This window comes from Sander lucioperca, chromosome 3 (assembly GCF_008315115.2).
Source record: "Sander lucioperca isolate FBNREF2018 chromosome 3, SLUC_FBN_1.2, whole genome shotgun sequence".
Lineage (NCBI taxonomy): Eukaryota > Metazoa > Chordata > Actinopteri > Perciformes > Percidae > Sander > Sander lucioperca.
In genome coordinates this window covers 36,240,485-36,256,043 of record NC_050175.1, presented here as the reverse complement: position 1 = coordinate 36,256,043, position 15,559 = coordinate 36,240,485, and the positions used below count along the sequence as shown (strand labels likewise).

At 41.5% G+C, this 15,559-nt stretch overlaps 1 protein-coding gene across 5 annotated transcripts in view; it reads left to right on the top strand.

Annotated features, from left to right (window-relative positions):
• crtc3 (CREB regulated transcription coactivator 3) overlaps positions 1 to 14,895 on the top strand; it is a 51,900-nt gene extending 37,005 nt beyond the window's left edge. For all 5 annotated transcript variants that reach the window (XM_031323526.2, XM_035999665.1, XM_035999666.1 and 2 more), the window contains 9 exons: positions 1,844 to 1,894; positions 1,989 to 2,074; positions 3,560 to 3,609; positions 4,465 to 4,685; positions 6,244 to 6,479; positions 6,968 to 7,348; positions 8,002 to 8,085; positions 8,802 to 9,006; positions 11,866 to 14,895. In XM_031323526.2, coding sequence (XP_031179386.2) covers positions 1,844 to 1,894; positions 1,989 to 2,074; positions 3,560 to 3,609; positions 4,465 to 4,685; positions 6,244 to 6,479; positions 6,968 to 7,348; positions 8,002 to 8,085; positions 8,802 to 9,006; positions 11,866 to 12,065 — 1,514 coding nt within the window. In that variant the 3' untranslated portion in view covers positions 12,066 to 14,895. The remainder of the gene's footprint in view (positions 1 to 1,843; positions 1,895 to 1,988; positions 2,075 to 3,559; positions 3,610 to 4,464; positions 4,686 to 6,243; positions 6,480 to 6,967; positions 7,349 to 8,001; positions 8,086 to 8,801; positions 9,007 to 11,865) is intronic.
• The last annotated feature ends 664 nt before the right edge of the window (positions 14,896 to 15,559 follow it).

The following is a 15,559-nucleotide window of genomic DNA, read 5'->3' as shown; positions in this document are numbered from 1 at the left end:
CCTGACGAACGGCTCTCAAAATCTGACGAAAATCTTTAAACTGACCTTTGTTGATCTGAAATGAAGACAGATTCAGCAACTGCACGGCCTATTTCTCGCTTAAAATGTTTCCAGAAACACGTTTCAGTGAACTATCTTCGTAAAATATGAGATCATATTCCAAAGTAAGCCACCATTATGCCCGGTTGTAAAATCCAGGAGCAGCCAGACCCACGTGACGCGTTCGTCCAATCAGCTGCCGGTTTGTATTTTTTGGGCGACAATACAGATTAGCGCCACCTGCTGTTATGGAGACGTACTAATATTATGTACTATCAAGTCGCCGTCGCTTCGGTGTGTTCCGAGGCCCTTCTTTGACCGACTCGGGGAAGCAGTCAGTCCGACTGCTTTTTCTGCTGACGGTCGGCCGTCTGGTTGGTGTGTCAGAGGCTTAAGTGATCCAGCCAGGGACACAAGCCAGCTGTTTTCCATTCCAGTTGTCCTGTTTCCGTTCTAGTTGCACCTCTGCGAGCAATAGCGAAGGGGAAATGTAATGCTGCCAGTAGAGCTGTATCAAATAGTTTGACGCTTCATTCATAATGTTGACATTCAAATACTAAATCAACATTTGATCAAAAAACTATTAATTCTGTTTAAACCCGGTATTTCTGCACAGTCGCAGATAAAGATTTGGCTACACTAATATTGTTAGTATTATACTATTTGTAGAGTTATATCCCAGTGGTGGCTGCGTAGGATTGTTTCCGACTCGATCCGTGTGATCCAAACACTTCCAATAACTCGAGAGCACTGTAAAGTCCAGTGAAAAACATAGATGTAATCATTTCCAAGATTTACAAAATGTTTTTATCTAACAAATATTCTGCTTCAATCCATATTTGTTGCTGTTTATCCTTTCAAAAACATTTTCTCTGGGGTAAAAAAAACCCCAGCAGTTTGGCACACACCTGCATTAATGGGGCAGTAACCAAACAGCATCATAAATTAGATTCATATAACCAAAATGAGGATTTTGTTTGAGGATTTCTTTGATTTTTTGGGTGATGACGTCCTAAAACATGACAACAGACGTTCAAAGCTTTATTCGAAAACCTCATTTAAAGCGTTGAATGTGACATTCGGTACAGCCCTGGATGCCAGACTGTTGTACCTCATTGTCCTATCTGCTCCAGCAGCCGGAAAGCTGCCTCTCCAAAATGAAAAAGTCTCAGTGAGACTGAGCACATGAAAGGACAAGGACTGGGTGGGCAATGGTTCAAAAAGCTAATGGAAGTCTGAGCTATGAGTAGACTTGAAGGAGACATCAAGAGAAAAGAAAAGATTTTTTCCTAATAAGTAACAGAGTGCACTAAAGTGTTTTTTGCGGAGCCCAAAAGTTACACACGGAATAGACAAAAGTTAAAAGGAGGAAAGACAAAGGCATGTGTCTCTGGCATCGGGTCTACAGTAAGAAGCAAAAGAAAGAGGCTCTTTGTGGCATGAGAAAAACAATGGCCCTCTCTTCATTGCTCATCAGTCTATGAACCCCCCCAACCACCACCACCCACCCAGCTTAACCTCCTCCCTGTCCTCGTCTCTGTGACTGATAACATGATGCCAGATGCCCAGCTGTTGTGTTTGTGAAACTACACAGTAATTGCCGTGTGTATTCCAAAGGGCCTGTTCCTCTCAGAGCGACTGATTATTGTGCCCGACACGCCGGAATAATTCAAACAGCTGGTTGTTATTGAATCTCCTCTAATGTTCCTCTGCTTTTTGTTTTTATGTCTTTTCTTTATTTCGCCATTTATATTGCCTCACCATCCTTCATTTTTTCCTGTTTATTTGTTTCTTTCTCCTGAAGGCTGGAATGCAGCGAGTGTAAATGAGTCAGAGCTGGACGGCTCCGGGAATGGTGAGTTGCAAAATTCCTTCAGTAATCAAGGGATAATATCCATGAATTTGTCTTGTGGAACACATGTTTAATTCAAGTACGTTCTTCTCTGCAGTCTTCTCCTTCCCCACCCTGACTAACGAGGAGAATCTAATAGGTGTCAGTAAGCCCCTTCCCAAGCAGCTGTGGGAGGCCAAGAAGGTGAGGCAGTTGCTCACTTAGTACTTCTCACATCAATGTCTGGTTGATTCTGTCTGCGCTGTTTGACAGATGATCATCTGCATATTTTGGCATTTCGTTGCTCTCGCATCGCGGTGCATTTGTCGCCGTGCTTAGAGTGAAAATGACCAACTGCGCAAACATGTATGTCTTTTAAGAAAAGGCCACTATGTCACATTAGGCAATTGCGACACTTTAAATTCCTGCCGTGACTTGGCAGAGACAGGTTAGACTACATGCGGAACCAGTCTTTCCTGCATGACCACAAACATCAGGAAGACTGGGTCAGAGACTAATTTCTGGGATCAGGAATGTCAATGACAACGACATTTAACGCATCATGGGAAAAAAAAATCATAGACAACAAAACTAGACAAGAAACTTCAAAACAAAGGAGGCATATTTTTGAATGTTGCAGTTAGTGCATGTAGTGGATTTCAGGGGATTTGCAGCTCATTACAGATAGATATACACTGATCAGATACAGAAGAGCAGTAAGGGTGCAGATACTGACCTCATTTTCGGGATCAGGTGTTGGCCGTGACGTGATTAATCCACATTAGGTTTGTGCCGATCAGATCGTATATCGACGATTGAAGGGATGATCGACGATTGTTTCTTCCTAAGTCTATATTAAGGCGATTTCACTTACTATCAGAACAAAGATTTTATAGAAAAGAATCCCTAAAATCTGCCCCCCCCCCCCTCCATAAAAGTAGTTGATGTTATGGATATGATTTTATATTGTATTATTAAAGAGAAGATAATCATGTTGAACAGAACATGATGCTGTGTGCACCAAACAAAGACACACAGACTTTAAAAAAAGGAGCCGTTGAATAGAGGAGACATTGCTATTAAATCGATGTGTTTAATGTTTAAATATTTATTGAAAAAATATTTATTCTTCACACTTATTATTTTTTTTTTTTTATAAATGTTTGTTTACGTAACTTCAACTGTTTTGCTTGCAGAAAGCTTAGGTTTGATTATTTCGAAGCTCGGTCAGACGCTGAGCCACGTTGCCGCCCCCATGGCGATCAGATCGCGAGTAACCACGATTTGGACATTATGAAAATAGTAACTACCTTTGTAAATGTCATAATAACAATTGAGTGTTTGAGCTGTATAGTGAGGTATACAAAATTTAGAATTTGGGGAAAAGAGAGCAGTAATATGTGATTTTGTAAGTGGTATCCGCAGATGTCCTGAGTTTAGGAAATGGTATATAAGAGAAAAAGTTAGACCACTGCATCCCTAAGGTCCCAATGGCAGCCATCATGTTGTCTACTTTTTGCTGGAGTTGTCTTATCTTTTGCCTATTCAGTCTTGATGCCATAAACATTTCTGTGCTGAAAGGCTGAATAGCAATCTACATTATGCAATCAACCTGGAACTAATATTCTGTCGATTGATATGCAGTGTTGGAGTGTTATCTAATTTGTAATTTGTGTGTTTCTGTCTCAGGTCCAGTCTCTGGCATCAAGGCCTAAATCATGTGAAGTGCCTGGAATCAAGTAAGTCTGAGGGCAGAAGTCAACATGTATTCTTTTTTGCTTATTCGCAAATACACCTTTTCTTTTTATTCCATTGCACCCAGACCATTAATGTGATGGTATACAAAGCATGTGTGATGCCACAGAGGCAGCAGCTGCTGTAGCTGGTCAACAGAAACAATGGAATCCCAAGAAATAAAATGCCACACATTCACATTCCCACCTCGACAAACAGGATGTCTGTGTTCCTCTTCATACCTCTAACACCCCCTTTTGAAAAAAAGAGGAACAGAGTTATTAAAATCAGATTCCACAGCCATTGTTTTCCCACCGCAAAAGACCTCCGGTGTCATGTCATGATTTAGAAGCAAACGGACATCTCTAATTTTTTCCTAGTCAACTCATTAGCTTTTCCTGTACCATGTTGCCTGTAGATGGTCATGCATAATTTAGAATTCATATTCTCTTACAGAAAGCAAGTCTCTTTTTTTCTGACAGAGAGAAAGACACACACTGTTTGTATGTTTGTGGAGGCAAGCATTTGTTCGTTGTTTTGTGTTGTGCCAGTTTGTGTGGGGACAGACAACAATGAGTCACTGTTGCTGCTCATATGCTGTTAATGCAGCATATGAGCAGAAATGGAAATTAGTGAAGTAGAGGAGGAAATGGAGATTGGGTGAAAAAAAGAGAAAAGAGAGCTAGAAGAGAAGTGGATGGGAGTCAAAGAAACGTCTTGTCAATTAGGAATGGCAGTGGCAGCACATTAAAGGACCCTACATTTAATTATGCACAGTTTTTACATAAATCGAAATGGATTCTGATCATCAGTGTTGTTCCCGATGACTCCAACAAGTTTTCTGTGTATCTTCGCTGCAGTATATTCCCCTCTCCGGAGCAGAACGCCGGCCTGTCTCACTACCAGGGCTTGTTAAATAGCGGCGGCTCCCTGCCCGACCTCAGCAACCTGCACTTCACCTCACCACTCTCCACCCCGCTGGACCCCGAGGACAATGGAGGGTACCCCAATCTCAGCGGGGGCAGCAGCACCGGAAACCTGCCAGCCGCCATGATGCACCTAGGCATCGGCAACTCACAGGGTGGGTGGAGCACAGCTGTGTGTGTGTGTGTGTGTGTGTGTGTGTGTGTGTGTGTGTGTGTGTGTGTGTGTGTGTGTTACTATATTCGTGGGGTCCAAAAACCGGGGAATACAGTATACTTGTGGGGTCTGCACAGCCTTGTGGGGCCAAAATGCTGGACCCCACAAGGTTAAAGGTCTGTTTGAGGGTTAAGACTTGGTTTTAGGATTAGGGTTAGAATTAGGTTATGGTTAGGGTAAGGGTTAAGGTAAGGCATTTAGTTGTGATGGTTAGGGTAAGGGGCTAGGGAATGCATTATGTCAGTGACGGGTCCCCACAAAGATAGTGAAACAAACGGGTGTGTGTGTGTGTGTGTGTGTGTGTGTGTGTGTGTGTGTAAACAAAGCAGTGTCTACTTGCAACTTCTTACAGGTTGATTAACAGGTTAGTTTGTTTGTTTTTAGTTTTTATTATAGTTAATATTCACAGGGAAAAAACGAAGATTAAAGGAGAGTTGGAAAAAATAGGCATATTTTTCCTCCGCTTTCTGTGCTGTGAGTTCAGGTTTCCGTGCAGAGTCAAAGCTCACCTGATGCTCCCCTTGCCCATATGAAGTTCACTCTCTCTTTTGGCTTTCATCTCTTCAGACACCATTTTATCCAAATTTAGCATTTTCCCCCCTCTGTTTCTTGGCCTCTTTTGTTTTTGTGGCATACTGGAAATTAATAAGACACTTTTTTTTTGTGATGAATGTCTGTCCCTGCTTTGGTACTGTCACTTACAAGAATCTGTCTTCTTGCAGGATTTGGGGTGTTGCCTAGCAACGCAACTCTAATCATAGTCGAGCTGTCGTTAAGTGCGTTATCTGAATTGAATGTGCCCCTTCTGACTGTCGAGACTAAAAGAAATCTGTGTGTGGAAGTGAACCATCATCTGTAGGGATTCTAGTGTCTGTGAGTTTAATAATCGGAAGGTCTGTTCAAGCTTTAGACTCAAAGTTGGGAGCCACTGCTGCAGTGCTTTGAGCAAGTTCCAGGTTTCTTCCTCTGCCAGCCGAACCATACATTAGGGATAGCTCATTGAATGATCTCTCTGTCTCCAACTTCCTCACTATGAACTCTGCTGCCTGATCTGATCACACCCACCGCTGCTCCCTCCTCTCTCTTTCCTTTCTGTATTTTGTGAGTGTATGTGTGGTTGGGCTCCCATGTTGAACACAGTTCAGCTTGGCCGAGCATCAAACTGAAAGGGGAACTTTGACCCTGTTTTGGCTCGTTACAATCAGCCCTTTTCTTTTCCCTCAGATTCCCTCTGTCTTCTCATTTTCCTTCCCTCTGCTCTCCATCTTTCTCTGTCTCTCCATTCACACAATAACATGTAGTGTTTCAGGTCAGGGACTGGAGAGCATGCTGGAAAATCGAGTACAGTACATACCACATCATAACTTCCACACGTTCTCCTTGGTTTCTAAGGATTCTGGATTCACAGCTGCCTTTTTAGATTCATTCTAATGTACTCATACTTTTTCAATCTGTCTGATCGATGTGCCCATGTCTTGTTATCTTTACTGTCCCTGCAGGGCTCTCCTCCTCTCTGAGCAATCCCTCAATTCAAGGGTCTCTCAACAACTGCCAGCTGCAGTCGTCGCTCAGCAATCCCTCCATCAACTCATCCCTGCGTCTGTCCAGCAACTCCCCCCGGCGACGGCCTGCTCCCATTAGCCCCCTCACCCTGTCTCCTGGCACCGAGCAGCGCAGGGGTCTGGCCAAGCAGCTGTCTCCCACCATGTCACCCTCGCTGTCCCCCATCACACAGGTACACACCCTCTCACATTCCTCTTATAACAAGAGGGATTGTTTACTTTGTAGTGCACTGGATTAGCATTATGAACTTAAATTCATCTATAAAACTGAGTAGTATGAGAAACATTAGTAGTTTGTGTATACTGTTTGTGCAGACCAAGAAAAATAAATCCAGGGTGTTTTGTGGGCACTTCTGATTTGATTGAGTTGATTTGTAGGGGCGTCTCCAGTGTCATTGCATTGTGTAAACTAAGAACCACCGCTGTCGAAAACACTAAAACTGGAGTTAAAACTAAAGTCTAAAAAAAAAAACTTTTGTAACAAAATCTTGCCATTGCAAAAAATACACTGGTGCAATTGTTTTTACCCCTGCATTGATGGGGAGAGTTCAGTTGAGTAATGACACTACGTTCAGAATAAATAAACTTCAAGTCCCAACTCTTCGTTAAACTTGTAGTCAGTCTTTTGAGACTTTTGCTGGCTTTTCTCTGTCCTGTGTAGGGAGTTGCTTTGGATACCAGCAACATGCCAAGAGAGCCGCCCCCACCCTATCCGCTCTACCAACAATCCCAGCATGCAGTGGACCAGGGCCGAAAACGCCAACACCAGCAGCAGCAGCAGCAACACCAACAACAACAACACCAACAACAGCAGCAGCAACAACAACAGCAGCAGCAACAACAACAGCAGCAGCAACACCAACAACAGCAGCAGCAACACCAACAACAACAGCAGCAGCAACACCAACAACAGCAGCAGCAACACCAACAACAACAGCAGCAGCAACACCAACAACAGCAGCAACAGCAACAACAGCAACAGCAGCAGCAGCAGCCTGTTTCCCCCCTTCAGAGCATCTCTCTGGACTTCAACACAAGCCAAGTAAGTGGCATGAAGAGCGTCTTTGTCAGGGTGTGTGTGCACGGACAGCACGCTGACGCACACACACACAAAATCATATTTTGTGCACCAGTCTTTGTGGTGTTCTGTGCGTTCACATTCCTGATGGTTATCATTTGCTTTTGCCTCCCTGCAGGGCAGGAATTAGTGTGGGAGATGAGATATAACTTTGTAATTCTAATAACCCACACTAAGCTGAGCAATCACATGTGCTGTGTAATTTGTTATTTAATAGGCAGACCCAAAAGATAAAAAACAATTCTGCCCATAGCTATACATATTAAGACACGGATACAAAGACAAGTCTAGTTCTAAACATAAATATATTATATTCTGTTGACAATTATATAAAACAGAAAACCAGCCAACCCTCACATTGGAGAAGCTGGAAACAATAATGCTCGATTTAAACCATTAATTGATTGTTATTGTTACATTTATATTATTGCGTAACTAAGAATAAAAGCCTGGTCCTACTCCATCTCAGTGAACCACTTATAAAAAGTAATTTATTTACACACATGACATAGTCAATCATAGAAACAAGAGACTTGCAGACATTTTTCTTTCTTCCAAGATTTGACAACAAAGTGATGTTTTGGAACTCTTTTTTTTTTTTTTTTTTTTCTTGACAGCACAACAACATGGCAACACTCTTCAACGACCCTTTCATGGAGCAACAGTTCTCCAGTCGCCAGACCAAGACCCACCCCTATACGGTACAGGTTCAGACACACACACACACACACACACACACACACACACACACGTTTAAGCATAAAGTAGTGTCTATCTTAAGTCAGAAAGAGACATTTCAACCAGTAATGTTGGGTTGTTAATAGCTGTCTCCGTAGCCCTCAATGTAGCATTTCCTTATCGACATATGAGGGCTATGTGAAGGCTAACAGATGCAGGAAATGTGCTCGCAAAAATGAGTAATATTTGTAATGAAATTGTTTTTTCAAAATAAATGTGTAATGGGAAAATCACTGCTGCAATTTAGGGTGAACTTTGACTCAAAGCAGAATCTACTTTTTAGACAAACAAGTTAAAACCACATAATGTCTTTAGCCAAGAATATATATTTTTTACAGGAGAAATGTCTCTGTGGCATCAGTTCATCACCACTGATGTTTTTGCCCTGCAATGTTAGTTTTTTCAGAAGGATGTATCTACATCTTGTGAATGGATTGTCATACATCTTGGCCCAGACAATAACTAGTAATTAAGTTTTCAGTCAGACTACAGAGCCGAACAGAATCTGTCATTGTCAGTTTTAGTGTTAATAAGGTTTTCTGGGCACTGTGGATGTTATGCGAAAACACTTGAAGACATCACAGAGAATCAGGATGCCAATGTGAACTCGACAACTCGGCTCACTGATTCATTGCATTTTGTTTCGTTTGCCATTTTCTCTCCGCCATCTGCCGTCTAGTTGGACCAGTTCACTCTGTTGGAAAACGCGATGAGCTCCTCAGCAGGGGGTTCTTGCTTCGACCCTTCCTCCTCGCTCTACTACTCCCAGGCTGCCCTCTCGGGGCTGGGTGGAAGCCATGGCAGCCTGCAGGACCCAATGCACATGAGGTCCAACATGCTGTACTCCAACTGCAGCGGAGGACTGCCCAACATCATACTAACCGGTAAGTCTTAACAGGTGGGTGGCTTGTTTTAATGTCACCCATAAGTAGGAAATTGGAAATTCTGGGATAGAGGAATTCAGTGTTTTTTTGTTTTTTGTTTTTTTTTAACAGAAAACAACTGAACATATAGAGTTTAACAGTGTGGTTCCTGAAGTAAAAATCCTGTTCATTTTCTTTATAAGGATTTTGAATATTAGCCATATGCCTGAACAGACAGACAGACTTACCACGAGCGACGAGATTGTGAAATGAGGGTTTATGCCACTGTAGAAGCCATAGGTCTGTATGAAATCAACCTTGTTTCAAGAAAATGTCATAAATAAGTACTACGCTACCCACAATCCTTAGTGTAACAGCAACGTCTCTGATTGGTGGAGCTTGCTGTTACCATGGACATTTTTATTGGAAATGTACACAAGTCTTGTAACTTTTTTTACCGTTCTTTTTAAATTTTTTTTTTTTTTTTTTTTTTGCGCCGAATCAAATGATTTATGGTCAGGATTTTTCTCGTAGCTGGTTGGTTTGGTTCCAGACTTAAAACTCTTTTATAGAAGTATTTTCTGAAACATCAATGAAATCATTGAATGGGGAAAATCACTTCCGGAACCAGAGCTGGTCAAAAAGGGGTCGGTCACTGTCACAAAAACTAAACCAAAAAAACATCTCCCAATGGCAATAATTAATTGTTTGAAGAGGTAAAACTCCAGCAACACTTGTAGTATACAGAACAACTTTATTGTTATAAAGTAACACATTTCGGCTTGTGGCCTTCATCAGGTGCGTGCGTGCGTGCGTGCGTGCGTACGTGCGTGCGTGCGTGCGTCGCGTTAGGTCCCGGCAGTTTACTGCAGCGCCGCTTGTTTTACAGTTCCTCGGAGGCTCCAGGCAGAGCTTTCACCGTAGCCTAACTACACACACACATGCTGGCTCGACGCACAGTATAAGCATCAGGCCACTTACACAGGCTACGGCGAAAGCTCTGCGTGGAGCCTCCACAGAACTGTAAAACAAGCTCAAGTGGCCTGATGTTTATACTTGTGCGCTTGTGTGTGCGTCGACCCGGCATAACGACCAGCCACGCTGAGGCGGTACTAAAATCTGCAATGGAAAACGGACGCACAGTGTGTCGAGGCGAGTAGAGTCGAGGCCAGTCGAGCAGGTACCATGTAATGGAAAAACGCCATAAGTGTCTCCAGACAGATAAGAATTGTTCTTTGAAATTTCAGTGTTCCCACGGCGCTGTTTCACTGAATGCAAATATTAGTTAGTGATGTTTTCCTGAGGCTGAAATCAAAGAGGAGCGTTTGCAGAGCAGTTTGTTTTTTCAGGAATCAAGCGTAGTAGGTTGATATGTCTCACAGGGGGAACATGATCATCCCTTCATGAAGACTTGTGTCTGTGCTGCCTTGGGCCTCCAGCTTTGTTTTAGCTGCTGATATTTGGGTCTAACCATGGCTCAACAGACAGGGACGCTCCAGTTTAAATGCAAAGGGAGGAGAGTGTCAGATGTGTTGTTTTTGTTTGTTTTTTAAAGAGTTGTCGTGACTAGGCCTGCACAATTCGGGGAAAAATATGAATCACGATTTTTTAGCTTAGAATTGATATCACGATTTTCTGCCACGAGTTTTTTTCTCACGGAGTGTAATGTTTATTGCACACATGAACCATGACAAAACAAAACAAATTGGCAGTACCAAACTGATTTTTTTTTTGGCACCTATAGCACATTACGCATCACCACAAGCCTGTAAACTAGAGTTTAGATTCTCTGCCCGAGCCCGACCCGAGCCCAGAGGCCAGAGCCGTTATTTTCTGCCACTATCCTCAGGCCGGGCCAGGCCCTTGATCAAGCATTTGCGTTTTTTTAAATCATTACTTTATTAGCCTAATTGGGTGGGGAGAAAGCTATGCCATAATCAGAAATATTATCTATATAGGCTATATTTAGGCCAAAGTAACAAATGTGTCCAAAAAGTTACACAAGTTGGACTACAGTTACAAAATGCAACACGTGTCATGCGCGGAGTCTCCTCCTCTCGCACACATCACTCCGGGGCTGCTGGGCTGTATGGTGTAGCTTAAGTGCAACATGGAGCTTGAGGATGTAAAGACAAACAGGAGAATTACCTTTTGAGCAAGTTTGGAGGAAAGTCGAAGGTATGGAACCATTTTAAACAAGTCGTGGGCAGTGACAACATGTGTCGGCTTTGTCGAGTGCATTCGTTTGTTACTTCTCCTAGCATGAGGGCAAAGCAAGCCCTCACAGAGAAATACGTTGAGTTCAAACAACTCTGAATTGTAGTTGAGAAGGTCAGTTATAACGGCCCACGTATTAAAAAAGTGTTGGGTTGAAATTGGGCTCGGGCTCATAGTTACAGTTAATGTGTTGGGCCGGGCCGGTCTCGGACACAACGTGCACGGGCTCGGGTTGGGTCGGGCTTGATTTTTTGGGCCAGATATAAGCTCTACTGTAAACATAGAGGCTTCAATGAAGAGAAGGGAGAGCATTGCAGCGCTTGGGAGCGCTTTAAAACCTTTTTTATACAGTCCATGTTTAAAACTCACAGAAGAAAGTAGTAGCGTTTGTGATGCAGTCAACTCTTAAAATTAAATGAGAATCAAAGTCATTAAAAAAAAAAAAAAATTATAAATATTTTTTTTGGTTTGTTTTTTAAATCAAAGTTATTTAAAAATTAAATCGTGAACAGGGTGAATCGAGATCGCGATTTTGTTAACGATTAATCGTGCAGGCCTAGTCGTGACTAATGATGAGGGCAGTGAGACTGTTAGCTAGAGCAGGAGGAAATGTTTTCCTGGACGGAGGAAACATTCACCCACCATCATCTGTTTCCCTCTCAGATGACTCCAGTCTGTCAAAGGACATCAGCAGTGCACTCTCTACAGTGCCTGAATGTTTTGACTCGGAGGGAGGCTTCCCGTTGGAGGACGAGCTACGCATCGAGCCCCTCAGCCTGGACGGTCTGAGCATGCTCAGTGATCCCGACATGGTGCTGCCGGACCCATCGGTGGAGGATACTTTCCGCAGTGACAGGCTCTGAACATAAAGAGAGTCACAGGTTCCAAGAAAGATAACACAAACATGGATTTGCAGTGTACAGCGTGTATAAATCTGAATATGCATGCAAACAATCTCTATAGGGCCACTGTGCATGCATGCATCCACTGCCACTAAGATTCATTAAATGTGAAAGACACCATGTACACAGTCATGCACACACACTTTTTAAGGAGGAGATTTGTGAACAAACACTGTTTACACCTGCTTCATGCAAAGTTCCCTTCATACATGCTCAAGCTCGTATCTCGCAGACATTGTTTGCAAAATGCAGTTTTGGGGTTTAAAATCAGCTCTGGGAGCAGAAACGGGTCCAGCTCTGAGAGTCGGCACCTCTTCCTCCCTCCCCCGAACCCCAAAAGACTGGGACGAACACGTGAGGCGATCCCACTTCTTTCTCTCCTCACCAGCTCACAGCCCCCCTGAAGCCATGGCAACCTCATCGCCATGGTTACACACCAGAGCAACCCTATTGCAAAGCTTGAGAACAGCAGGAATGCCAACACACACACACACACACACACACACACACACACACACACATTTACTTTTCTTACAGCAACCAGTAAACGAGGCAAAGGGAGCCCAGAGCTGTTGTGCAGTCACTGGCAGCCCAGTTGTCTTCAGGTGAAGTAAAAAACCAGCCATGCCGTGGCTACTTCAGGCTCTCGAACAATCATGGTAGAAATGAAGACTAGAGAGATTAGAGCTTTTGTTTTAAATTTATTTCTTTACATATGATATCAGATTATTTTTGAGATGTTTGCCACAGATCTATATATATATATATATATACATATGTGTTTTTAATATATATATATATATATATATATATATATATATATATATATATATATATATATATATAAAAAACACATATAAGCCTCAATTTCAGTCTGATTAAATTGTATTTTCAAACTCGAAACAAAAAGGGCAAAGTGTTTACAAAGATGAGATTTTATTAAGTAAATATTACTTAAGAGTATAGATTTTTGAACTCTAATTAAGAGATAAAATTCTAAGATGTATTGAATAAATGCTATATTTTTCCTTGCAATTTGGTTGGATATTCCCCGTCTCCTCGGTCACAGATGATTTCTTCTGGCAGAACTTTGACAGCAGTGGGACAGCGTCAAGATCCATTAAAAAAAAAAGAAAAGAAGGAACTGCAAGTTTTTTTTTTGTTTTGTTTGTTTTTTTGTTTTTTTTTTAAATACTTTTATGTACAGTAATTGCCTTTTGTACCGACTTGTAATGGCGCTTTATCTGTACTTTAAACCTTGTTGTGAATAAGGGTATGCGTACTGTGGATCGATTATGCCCCGAATATCTGTTTGCATCCGGCTTTCTGTCCTTGTGTTATGGCAGTACAGTGAAACCCCCCAACCCCCCCTCCTCTGTGTCTGAACAGTCAAAGTGACTCATTCAGAGAGCAGACTGTAATCATGTGGACATCGGACATCATGTAACATTGCACTTAACCTCTTTTGCACTAATTGGTTCACAGTGTGTAGACTTGATAGTTTTTACACCAGGTAAGTATGCTTTTTTGTTTTCTTTTATTTACCTGATAACCCAAAGAAGTTGAATGAAGCCATTACTAAGAACAGTGCGCCTTTATGTGACTAAATATTAGTCGCTGCACATACACACATTTGAAAACACCAGCATCGGGCGTTTACATTTGATATGATGTGAGGAAATTGAAATTTATTCTCCGCTTTGATTATATGGTCATATAGTAATATGTTTTTGTAAAGAGCTCATATTTGCAGTTGATTATGTAATAACTCGGCCATTTAGGGCATTGAGTGCCCCCTAGTGTTTCAATAAAGGCAAAGAGAGAATTTTTTTTTTATTAAATATTGTTTCTGAAAAGGATTTGGAACATATTTTGCTCCTTTAGCTATGCAATGTTTTTGTTTTTTTTCCAATTCAGTGAGACCTGTTGAACAGGTGCAACTTGTACATTATGCAGTGTAACATGGCATGCAGGTTCATTTTATGTGCACAATGTGGGGGATCAAATTAGCTAGAAATCCCAATATTACATGTGTCCAGTGTCCACAGTGTATGTTGACTCTCAGTCAGTAAGAAGGGTGTCTGCTCCTGCAGGGTTTGCATCTGAACTGATCAACAGTCGGACAACAAGAGCATTTATAGTGAATGATTTAAAGTAACTCGTGCAACTTTTTTGGACTGCAGGCAAAATGGTGCATGGCACTGTTTGTGTTTATTTTTGTTTGTTTCTTGTCAGTCCAAAGGTGGGTTGATTCCCAGTGTATGAAAGAGATTCAGTGTGTGATTATTTGTCAAATACAAAATGAAGAGGGGAGTCGGGGTTATCGTGACGTTGATTTCTAAGAGTTTATATTCAATTTCAGCTATTATACATTTTTGCTCTCTTGTTAGCTTCATAAGACGGTGGGTTCCTTCCTCTGTCCCTACCGGTTTACTGCTGTCTGAACGCCTGCCTTCTGCTGCCTTACTCTGTTGTTTTTTTGACTTTTCATATTCCAGCAGTAACCTGTATCCGTAATCTCCTCCCTTTTAGCTTTAGCTCTGTTTAGTACTAACTGCCCATTGTCATTTTGTGTGTCTTAGTCTCACCCTTTCTTTTGTGGTGTCTTACTTTTTTAGTTGCATATAAACAATGTACAGTTCTGTTATTTAAAAGAATGTTTTGTCCACTAGTGTTACTACTTTTTTTTTTTGTAATGAATTTGTTTTCCCCCAAGATCTAAAATGTTCTTGGTTTGTAACCTATGTTATAGTGCTTATCTTCTTGATTTAATATAAACAATAAAACTCTATACTGTGTATTAAAGGTTCTGTTGTTCTAAAATATTATAGGATGTGGTTGTTTTTCCTGGCCAGTAGATGGCAGCAGTGTGGTGTAAAGAAAAAAAGATGTATAAGAATACGTTGTTTAGAGACTTCTCTGTATGCTGACAAATTATTTCAAAAATCAGATTTTCTTTATTTTATTTTTGGTGAGAAGCTCTGCAAAAAAAAAAAAAAATCTCTGTAATTCTTACCGTCTGTTTGGTTCCATCGATCAGACGGACAGCTTTATTTTTTAAACAAGCAAACAGACCAGCATTTCAGGAAGAGACCGTCAGCCAGAGGTGATTTTTTTTTTTTTTTTTTTTCAATCTAATTAAGTTCACCACATGAAATAATCTTTTCCCTCACGTCTGCTGTAATTTGTCGTTAATGCTCTGCCAACACTCACAGAACCACATCATCAATCTTTCAAAGTTCTTTTACTTTTAAAATGTAAAAAGGAAAAAAAATCTTGTTTTGTCTTTCTCTTCAGTGAAACATCACTGACTGATGTGTTTTTCTATAAAGTAGACTAAGTGTGCATTTAGTTGGTATTCTAGCTGCGTCCAGCTCATCAGAGGCCACCAGAAAAAGTCCTTCCAGGTGAAACTAATGGCAGACAAATAAATTGGAGTCAGATGGTAACGATTT